At 41.7% G+C, this 11,620-nt stretch overlaps 1 protein-coding gene across 1 annotated transcript; it reads left to right on the top strand.

The window, feature by feature from the left end:
* The first annotated feature begins 1,598 nt into the window (after window positions 1-1,598).
* LOC139645368 (parapinopsin-like) lies at window positions 1,599-10,353 on the top strand. The gene is made up of 3 exons (XM_071521060.1): window positions 1,599-1,620; window positions 2,669-2,994; window positions 10,090-10,353. Exons 1-3 carry the CDS (start codon window positions 1,599-1,601, stop codon window positions 10,351-10,353), a joined length of 612 nt encoding a protein of 203 aa, XP_071377161.1.
* The last annotated feature ends 1,267 nt before the right edge of the window (window positions 10,354-11,620 follow it).

Here is an 11,620-nt window from a genome sequence, read left to right as displayed (position 1 = left end):
GAGTCACATGTTTCTGTGAACGCCACACACTCCGCTCCACTGGAGGCTTTCAGAGATGAGTTGGACTGCAGCCGAGTCAAGACAGAAGTGTCAGAGACGCATTGACAACAACAAGAGTTTCACAGTTGGCCTACAGACTGTACTGACACACAGTTCAGGGAAAATGAGACCTCACATACAGTTCAAGGCATGTGATCGACTGATAGACATTGGACAAAACATGTTACTGTACATATAGACAGCAGACTATACATATCAGTCTATAGAGAGAGTAGATATTACTCTATATAGATAGAGATAGATAAGCAGAATGAAGTTTGTATAGCTAAAACTCCAATCTGCTATAGACAGCAGACAATATCAGCAGATTGATGTTTTAGTCTACAAAGTTTTTCAGAAGCAGAGCTGCTCTGGAGGCAGAAATGATCTGATTGGTTGAGTTAAACCTCAGTAGGCGGAGCCAAAGAACCACAGTTTTTCTGAGCGCAAGCTAGCTAACTGGCAAACTTAGATGGCAAAGAAGGAACTCTGGTCAAAATATACATAAAATATGAATCAATGTCACAGACTTTTTTTCAGTCATTCATGGTATTCATGATGTTGAAGGTCAGCAGCTAGCTAACTAGCTTAACTAGATAGCTATAGGCTAGTATGGCTAGTTTGAACTTGGAAGGTCAGCTAGCTAACTCGCTAACCTAGATAACTTAGTATGGATAGATTGTATATTTTCAGTTAGCAGCAGAGCGCTAGGCTTCATAATATTAGCTTCCTCCTCTCTTACCTCTTGTCTTTTTCACTGAGCTTCAGGCTAATGTTACTTAGCCAGAAACACTGTGGTTCTCTAGCTCCGCCCACTGAGATTTAACTCAACCAATGAGCAATTATTTCTACCTCCAGAGCAGCTGTAACACCCAATTCAAACCTGCAGCGATGAACCGCGGCAAAACGAAGAAATTCAATTTATTTCCTATGTGAAACAGTGGAAAGGAGCGGAGGAGTGCTAGTCGACTTTTCCTCTGAGTGTTCAGAGCAGCAGCCAATCAGAGAGCAGAATTACCTGTCACATGATTTTGCGTGTTTAAGCGAATTTTTTTACATGTACAAGAACAGTAAATGCGTCTGGTCAGGGATTTACAGATGTGACGCGATGAGTCTTCACATGGGATTTTTCCACATGTGAAATTCACATGGTTTTTCTGTATGGGCGAACGTCAGCGGCCAATCCGCTGTGTCGCTGTTGGTCTGAATTGGCTGTAAAACTCTAATCCGCTTTACATCACTCTACATTTAAACAGCAGACTGTACTCCATCCCTCCATGATAAAACACGGCGGTTTAGCACGTAGCTCACAGAGTTTAATGGTAATTGCTCCCGGGCCAAGAATGTGTTATAAGTCTTTGATGCGATTTGATAAAGCGTGTTCAATCAGATCTGCTGTAATCGTCAGCGAGCGATTGCCAATTACTTTCAGCCGAGGTGCTCAGAGTTTTTCCCAGGAGTCCTTTCTCTCCGGCGCGCCCCGCCTGCCTCGCTGACAGGATACATGTCTGATTTGATCAGAGCCGCTCACTGATGAAACAGCATTTAATATGTCAGCGATGGATCAGCTGGACGCCTTGGGTAGTTTCACTGAAAAAAGTGAACATGCCTAAGACAGAAGTTGCATTAAACACATTTTCCCAAGTCTGAAGACAATATTTCACTGCTTTAAATTACATTCTTTAACAGTGATTTTCCACATATCTGCATTTCACTACGAAACCACAAACCAAACCACTTAATTTTATCCCCAAAATGTCCTTAACTTTCTCATCCATTAAAAATAACATGTAAAAAGTAAGATTAGTATCATGGATTTTTAAGGGATTTATTCAGGGGTTCACAGAAACGCTAGTAATTAAGGGATTTTTTTATGCCTTTTGTGCAGGTTTACAGGTTATTAATGAGTTATTAATGGAAAGTTCCTGTCTCTATTTTTCATTAAATTAGAAAGTAAGGAGTCAAGATTAAAGGGGGGTTTAAGGAGGTTTCGAGGGAATCTCCTCCGTTAATAACCCCCTTAATTAATTTTAAGAGGATTTTGCGTGAATTAAGGGGTGAATTAATGTAAAATAATGTAACTGTGAGGTTATTTTAAGGGGAAAGTGAAAAGATCACAGCTAACAAAGTTCTCTTCTCTAAAAACAAACTACTTCTACGTAAAATATCAAAGTAACAGTACTTCTACTTGAGCAGGACATTCTAGTACTCTTTACACCAATGGTTCTTAATGTGGGGTCCGGGGACCACCAGGGGTCCTTGAGAGGGATTCCAGGGGATCCCGAGCAAATTGATGAAATATTAAACTTCAGCATTATTTCATTTACAAGAAGTGAACACAATTAGAGAATGTAGAAGAATGACTGTTTTGATCATGGTTTCTCTGTTATCTCTGTACTACAATACAGACAGTCATGGAGTTCTGGAGAAAATCATATCTAACAATAAAAAATATTCTCAGATTTGGATCCGAGAGACAAAATCTGATTAAATTGGGGTCTGTGGCTCTAATGTGGACTAAACTAGGGTCCTTGATATGAAAAAGGTTGAGAATCACTGCTTTCCACCACTGTTTATATGAAGATACGATCGAGTCCTACATGTTTTACCGATGCCGTTGTCTCCTCAGGAATCGTGTCTCTGGTCTCGCTGGCCATTCTGTCGTACGACCGCTACAGCACCCTGATGGTGTACAACAAGAGGGCGCCGGACTACCGCAAGCCCCTGCTGGCCGTGGGCGGGGCCTGGCTCTACTCGCTCATCTGGACGGTGCCCCCCCTGCTGGGCTGGAGCAGCTACGGGCTGGAGGGGGCGGGGACCAGCTGCTCGGTGACGTGGACGGAGCGGACGCCGCGCTCGCACTCTTACATCATCTGCCTGTTCATCTTCTGCCTGGGGATCCCGGTGCTGGTGATGGTTTACTGCTACGGCCGGCTGCTGTACGCCGTCAAGCAGGTGGGACACACACACCAGACGGATATTTATGCTTTTAAAGGGGCGTTAAGTAATCTTTGTTACGCGGCTTTGTTGAATACTCGATTCTGATTGGTCAATTACGGCATTCTACGGTCTGTTATTTCTGAATAGCAGACCGCTGCTATGAATAACAGACCGTTGCTATGGACACAGTTCTGATCATAGACTCTGGAGGACCACGTCCGATCATATCAATCCGCAGAAAGAAGGTTAATTTAAATTTAACAACGTCAGCTCATTCGCGACACCCTGTGGCAAAAAAACCCCAAAACGTTAGCTTTCCGTTACTCCATCAGAAAACACCATGGAAGACTTTTCTGATATTAATTTTAATATATTTGGAGAGCACGAAACTTTCGATTCATGGTTAATGGCTGAACTGTCCCCAGTAAAGAAAAGAAAAAGAGAACACATGAACATGAACATGACATGAAATAAACACCAAACGGAACACGCTATGGGCTATGGCAGTGTTTAAAGGTTGAACGTGGCTAAACTTTGTGGTTAAACAGTGGTTAACAGTGGTTAAACGTTGTGGTTAAACAGTGGTTAACAGTGGTTAAACGTTGTGGTTAAACAGTGGTTAACAGTGGTTAAACGCTGCTATGGACGCAGTTCCAACCGTAGAATCTAACAGACTATTTTTTGTAGCGGAAGCAATAAAATCATTTTTAAAATAAACCCCTTCTGGGTGATGCAGGACCCCTCAGGTTTGGTGTCGGGGTCCTGCATCACCCTGTCGGGGTTTATTTTGCAATAATGACCCGCTCGCTGTACATTATCCCTTACATGACTCTTGTCGCCCTCTATTGGCGACCGATAGGAATTGCAACAACATCTCTGTGGAATCTATGGAACTGTTTAGATGTAGAAATCAAACAAAGTACAAATATAAATCAGTTTAAGAAGAACTACAAAAAAAAATATATATTAAAAAGAGGGGCGAACAAAATAAGTTTTTACTTCTTCCTACTCCTTTTGGATGTTATATTGGCTACTTTTGTTTTGTTTTGTTTCTTTTTTTGCCTATTTTGGATGGATTTTCTTGTTTTCTTTTTTTCTTTTTTTTATGTTGTTGTTACATGTTCAAAATAAATCCACATAAACATAAACATCGACAAGTCTAGTAACCCGTGAGTTACGGCAGCCTGTAATTGACTTAAACAATAAAGTCACATTTTCACAACAGAAACGACAAAGCTAGCTAATTAGAGCAGGGAGCCAGCATTCTGATTAGGGCTGCAACTAACAATTATTTTTATTAGTCTATTGATTATTTTTTTAATTGATCGATTTAGTGTATAAAACACCCATCACAAGTCAGCAGAGCCCAAAGTGACTCTTCAAATTTCTTCCTACTATTCTGACCAGCAGCCAAAAAAAACAGTAGTATTGATGTATTAATGATATGAAATGGAAAAAAGAAGCACATCTTAGCATATTTTTAAGCTGTAACCAGATAATGTTTAGTGTTTTTATTTGATAAATGACTTAAATGATTACTCGATTATCAAAATTAGAGAGAGAGAGAGAGAGAGAGAGAGAGAGAGAGAGAGAGAGAGAGAGAGAGAGAGAGAGAGCTAAGCTGAACCCCTGATGAACCCCTGATGACATGGTGGTCTAATGTGTTGCTGAACTAACTTCAAAGGCATTAAAACTAGAAGGACTCCAACGAGTAAAAACAGTGTGTGTGTTTGAGGTACAAATGATAGTAGTAGTAGAAGTGACAGTGTGACCAGCATCAAACCCTGAGTGTTAGCCTTCAGGTCAGGGTCTCACCTGCAGATAAGGAAGGGATTGATTAGGGGAAAACACCGCTACAGAGGTGGCAGGTATTTTTGTGTTACTGGGTTACTGGGCCTGAAAGTGACATCTGGTTGCTCTACTCTACTTTCAACTGACATGCACAGAAAAATAAAGGTGTGAACTGGAACCGAAAATGGTTCTTCGGAGTGATGCCATAGAAGAACCAGAGATTAAAACGTTCTTAATACTTAGTTATTCTTAGTTCTCCATCGTTACAAAGTCTTTTCTGTTTTTTCTGGGGGTTTTTCTGCCCTAAAATAACAGAAACGTGCATATCGTCTAAAAGCGTATGCTGTGTAGAGAGTCGAGAGGTGAATCTTAACTCCATTCGTTTCTTTGTTTAGTTGCAGCCCATGAAAATCGCGTTAACAGCGGGAAGGCTTCGGCCTACGCTTCTGTTCCGGCTCCCTATTGGCAAATAATTCTGAGTGCTTGTTCTAACCCGCATGGAGTGCCAGTTGGGTGGGGTCTGCCACCTCAGGACTGTTCAGGCAGGGTGCAAATCAGAAAATGCAATTTGCAGAATTGTTTCAAATACCATATAAACCAAACCTGACGCCATGTTGGAAGATCACTGACAAGTTAGGGCGTTTTCACACCTGCGCTTTTAGTCCGGTTAAATCGGACTCTGGTTCGTTTTCCTCCTGGGTGTGAGTTGTTTGGGCAGGTGTGAACACAGTAATCGCACTCGGGTGCGGACCAAAACAACCGCACCGAGACCCTTTAGAGGAGGTGGACTCGGTCCGGTCCCAACTACCAGGTGTACTCAATTTACTCCACAAGTTTGAGCTAAACGGCTCCTGTAGCCAGGTATAGCAGGTATAGCCAGGTATAGCAGGTATAGCAGGTATAGCCAGGTATAGCCGGTATAGCAGGTATAGCAGGTATAGCAGGTATAGCCAGGTATAGCCAGGTATAGCCAGGTATAGCCGGTATAGCAGGTATAGCCAGGTATAGCCAGGTATAGCCGGTATAGCAGGTATAGCCAGGTATAGCCGGTATAGCAGGTATAGCAGGTATAGCCAGGTATAGCCGGTATAGCCGGTATAGCCAGGTATAGCCAGGTATAGCCGGTATAGCAGGTATAGCAGGTATAGCAGGTATAGCCAGGTATAGCCAGGTATAGCCAGGTATAGCCAGGTATAGCCGGTATAGCAGGTATAGCAGGTATAGCCAGGTATAGCCAGGTATAGCCAGGTATAGCCGGTATAGCAGGTATAGCCAGGTATAGCCAGGTATAGCCAGGTATAGCCGGTATAGCAGGTATAGCCAGGTATAGCCAGGTATAGCAGGTATAGCCAGGTATAGCCAGGTATAGCCAGGTATAGCCGGTATAGCAGGTATAGCAGGTATGCCAGGTATAGCCAGGTATAGCCAGGTATAGCCAGGTATAGCCGGTATAGCAGGTATAGCCAGTATAGCCAGGTATAGCCAGGTATAGCCGGTATAGCAGGTATAGCCAGGTATAGCCGGTATAGTAGGTATAGCCAGGTATAGCCAGGTATAGCCAGGTATAGCCGGTATAGCAGGTATAGCCAGGTATAGCCAGGTATAGCCGGTATAGCAGGTATAGCAGGTATAGCAGGTATAGCCAGGTATAGCCAGGTATAGCCGGTATAGCAGGTATAGCCAGGTATAGCCAGGTACAGCAGGTACAGCAGGTACAGCAGGTACAGCAGGTATAGCAGGTTTATAGCATTTTCAAGTTGTTTCCTCGAAGTGCATTCTGCATTCTGCTGGTACAGTGTTGCCTGGTATATTGCCCAGATAATTACAACAGTTATGAGCAAATGCAACTCTGCCGTTGCTCCATGTTGCATAGCAATGTGCACTAGTCCAGAACACAGGACCTTCTTCCTGTATTTACTTTCTTGCTCCCGCCCCAGACACATCTGACCAATAAGCGGAGTGAACGTTCTCACCTGGTTTGTAGTGATGCATTTTGGTTCGCTTGGATTTTTCTCCATGTGAAAAGAAACTGAACCAAGGGGGAAAACGCTCCAAGTTTACAAACTCATCAACTGATTCGGACCAGAGCAAACAAACTATAGGTGTGAAAACGTCGTTTAAGAGGTCTGCTGGTCAACCTACATGAATATATGAAAAACATAAATTTACATAATACTATGGACTTACACCAGAATAGACAAAACATTGCATTTAAACTAGAGAGAGATTTCTACAGTTAGTAAAACTTCACTCTTTCTTCATCTCTTCCACACCTCACTGACGTGGCTGTTAGAATAAACAAACGTTAGTATTTTATGTAAGAAACCCAGTTTAACTGACCTCTTCAACTCTGTTTTTACTATAAATAAAACTTCTCTCTCCCTCCCTCTCTCTCTCACCTCTCTGAAGAGCCTTTTGAAACAGACAAAGATAGCATTTATATAGAAGTGCCAGAACTAAAACAAATAAAGATAACATTGATTTTTAGAGCCACTACTACTACTACTTGTGAGTGTTTTCCAGTCTGTTCTTCTACTTGAGTGATTTTTGAAGTATTTACCCCTACTTTTACTTAACTTTGTCCAGACATTTTTGATTATTTATAGCTTTGTTGAGTTAAAAATTAAGCATTACCAAACCTTACGCTGATACCAGCCCATTCAATTATTTGCAAGGACCACACCAAAATCTGTTTGTTTTTGGGGAGACAATTTGAAGTAATTTTAAGTACACTCACTTGGACTTGGTTCAAATGTAACTGGATGGTATCATTTGTACTAGAGTAAGATAAAGTAAAAAGTATTATTTAAGCAATTTGAAAATTGAAACTGAGTGAGTCTTCAGTCCTTCTCACTTTGCTGAAGCGACAGGTGGCCAGTTCATTATATCAGGCGAAATCCAACTTTTATATATAAGTTTTGTTGACTTAAAGCAAACTTTTTCACAAGAGAAGAAGTCAGTCACAGTAATGGACAGATGGGACTCAAATGATTGATACAGCAACATTTTGCCCTTTAACTTTTCGCAATTAAAACCCCAAATCCTGGAAGTAAACATCTCATTAGCGCTGTGTATTGACAGATGTTTCCGAAGTTTTTCTCTGTGAAATCTTTAAAATGTGGTTCAGGAATCTCACACTAGAGCTGGAAAGTTACTGCATGATTAAAAGTGACGACCACAGCAGCCTGAAGGTTGGTGAAGCAGGTTTCTACTCCACATCAGCTGGAGAAATCAGGGTGGAGGGGAAGGTGATTGAACATTCAGTTGCTGTTGAGATGCCTTTAAGCAAGGCAGCAGCCTGAGTGTGTGAATATGTGTAAATGTCCTGCCCTCTTAAACTACTTTCCCAAGATGCTGGTGCAAATAAGAACATATTCTTGGTCAATTTCTCTGTTCAAAATAGGTTAATAAGATTAATATTACTGGCAAAAATGACTGATTTTGTACATGTAACCGTAGCACTAGTGTGAAAAAATCGTGAAATAAACTTTCAATGAGTCCACAAAATCAGTCTGTGTTGGCAGATTGGAGTTTTACGTCTACAGACTTTTCTCAGAGGCAGAAGTAATCTCATTAGTTGAGTTAAACCTCAGTGGGCGGAGCCAAAGAACTAATAGTTTTTCTTACAGTTACGTTAGACTGCAGTCCAGTGGGGAAAAACGCAAGGTTTTACCTGTCTGGATTCTGTTTTGGGAGTATTGTTCAGGCTCATAAAATTGTTTTGTGTCTTCGGAATAACATTATGATCATTCTTGAATTGATTTATTTTTCGTTGTACATTACACCGTAGATTACAGATTACATTTTAGATTACAAGCAAACTACAAACTACAAGCAACCAAGGCATCAGGCATGAACAGAGGAGGAAAGTAACAGTAGCAGGTGATGTGTTTTTTTTCTTGAACACATTACTTTTGGCTTTATCCCAAATACCCACCATGGAAATTTGTCTTTTAATTAACTGGACATGTGACCCCCCATCCCCTCCCTCAGGTTACCATCCAAAAATATAGAGCTTGAGAGCCTAAAGCCATAGGTCCTGTACTGCCAGACACAAGCTTGTCCCTTTGTGAATACCTTGAGAAAGCCTTCCCCGCCCCCCCCGCATTCATTCTCTCCTCCATCCAGTCATTACATAACAGGACAGGAGAAGGCAGTGTACCAGAACTGTACCTTCAACCTGTTCAATCATGTCTGCTAAATCCTCCAGGAAGAAGGGGGGGGGGGGATTAGAGCGGCGAGGGCAGTCTGAGGAAGAAAAACCCACCTCAACAACACGACTCCCGTTTCCTCGTACTTCATTCGCTTCTCAAAGGATTAGCTGGAGGAAGCAGCAGAGCAGAGCGGAGCAGTCACATGGTTTTCCTGCTTCATTTGTAGCACACACACTTCGACAGGTGGCTCCATACATTCCTCTGGTTCAACTGATTATCATGCAATAATAAAAAAACGGTCAAATATTGCAGTAATACCTGATACAATAGGTATGAGTTGCAGCTCGAACCTATTGCTTTCATTGTCTTGGGAGTTTGGTTCATTTTCAGCTTGGTTTTCATTCTGGTTTCAGAGTTTTTCAATGGTATGAGAGTAATTATTCCCTTTATTACAGCTGTTTTATTTGTTACTATTCTTTGTTTTTTTGTATTATACATTTTGTGACTTGTTAAAGGGGGAATTAGTAGAATTTTCACTGCCCTGTAGCACAAATTGACTATAATATACTATCTGCTCAGTTGTTGATCAATACCAGTGACTCAATGATTACTTGGGCAGCTGATTTCTGGGTTTCAAAACTCACTTTCCAGTCTGTCCTCTGCTGTGGAAGATAAGCCAATTGGAGTTTTATTTTTGGAGGTTTTGCAAACTCCACCTATTGAAGTTTACTGTTACATTATATTACTGTTGAACAGTAATGGAGCAAGACATTTCAGCTACGAAGGCTAAAAAGCTTTATTCTCAAGACAAAAAACAAAAACGCCAAAGCAGTATTATTATTATTCTTCCACTATTCAGCATGGTTATATATCAGCTCTTCACTAGATGTTTCTGTTGGATCTCTGCTCAATTAGCTAGCTTACTCCTCTACATTGGTAAACTGTGACTTTATTGTTTCTGTCAATTACAGGCCACCGTAGCTCAGGGGGACAGGAGGGTTGGAGGGTTGGGGGGCTTTGCCGGACGGTCATGTAGGAAGAAATAAGATCTGCTGATATCCAATTCCTTCTGGATATTCCCCTTTAAGAAAAGCACCATACAAACACAGTGATCATTACACCCGTCCCACAGGCTCACCTCTCCCTCTTGCGTTCCCCCCTGCAGGTCGGGCGGATCCGCAGGACGGCGGCGCGGCGCAGGGAGTTCCACATCCTGTTCATGGTCATCACCACGGTGGTGTGCTACCTGCTCTGCTGGATGCCGTACGGCGTGGTGGCCATGATGGCTACCTTCGGCCGGCCGGGGCTCATCACCCCGGTGGCCAGCGTGGTGCCGTCCATCCTGGCCAAGAGCAGCACCGTCTTCAACCCCGTCATCTACATCCTCATGAACAAGCAGGTGAGCCGGCCCGGAAAACTACTCTCCTGAAACGGATTGGCCAGTTTCAGGTTCAGCGTTGGCTAGTTACTGTTGTTGTTGAAAAGGACAAAGATTTGTCAGTTGTAGTTGTTAGCAGGAATGTCCATGGTAGGAAGCAATCAACAGCTGCTCTATGAAACGAATACTACAAGAATATGTTAAAAACCAAAGAGGGTCTGAGGCTCTCTGATGTGATAGCAAAAGTTAAAATGTTATATTTTACATTGGCACACTGAAAAGTTATAAGGTTTTTACGCTGAAAAGTCCAAAAACTAAAACTAACTAAAAACTAAAACTGTCCAACACATTTCAGTAGGACTGCATGATTAATCGGATATCACGATTTTATGTTTCCATGATTGATAATCCTGTAGTTCAGTGATATTGAAGTCTTTGTTATATTTGCGACTCTCCTGAAAGTCCCGGTTCAGTTTATCAAGCGCTTCCATTACCTGACCAACCACAGCCTTTGAATGTGCAACGTGCTCCATGTGGCCAAAACTAAAGTTCAGATGTTGAAGCAGCAGAGAAACCTTACATAGGGCATCTTTGGAAAAACGCAGTAAAAACAAGTAAAGTGAAAAAGAAGGGATTGGCCTGACGTTAGAGAGGAAAATCCTGAATATTAGTTCCTAAAAGTAGATCATCGTCTTCCATCTGGAGAAGATTTGAGTGTTGTAAATAAGGACACAATAAGACTGAGACAGAAAGAGTGAAAACAAGACTTTCTAACTGCTGCTACTAAATGTGTTGTGTAGTCTAGTGATCACAATATTTAGCAAAATAATCAGGATTATTATTTCTGTCATAATCATGCAGCGCTACGTTTCAGTTTGAATAGTACGTTTGTCAGGGTGTGAGAGTGTGTGAGAGTGTGTGATAGTGAATCTACAAAAAGCAGAGTCATACACAAGTGTTACAAGCTAGTACAATTTTATTTAGTCTAAGTATAAAACAATATACTGAGTTCCAAATGTGAAATACTGCACTTTGTTTTAGTGCCTACGGAGGCTTTCTACACTAGAAAAAAACAAGGACAATTCTATTGCTGTCTTTTTGTGCAATCATTAATAATACACACCAACGAATGGAGACGCAGATTTGACTCCGTTATATTTACAACACGCTGAAGCCTGCGCCTTGAGATATATGGCTGCTGTTGTGGAAAAAAAATAAGTAACTGCAATTTTGGGGTTCTTTGTTTTTCTTACTTGAATAGAAAGCTCACATTGTCAGATATGATTGGAGTGAGTTTTATGAACCTTGGGCAGTTCAA

The sequence above is a fragment of the Centroberyx affinis genome, unplaced genomic scaffold (assembly GCF_046629955.1).
Source record: "Centroberyx affinis isolate AG114_WGS23_722 - 3 ecotype Tasmania unplaced genomic scaffold, CSIRO-AGI_Caff_v1 ptg000849l_1, whole genome shotgun sequence".
Taxonomy (NCBI): Eukaryota; Metazoa; Chordata; class Actinopteri; order Beryciformes; family Berycidae; genus Centroberyx; species Centroberyx affinis.
The sequence above is the reverse complement of the archived record's forward strand: the minus strand, read 5'-3'. Positions and strand labels throughout refer to the sequence as shown.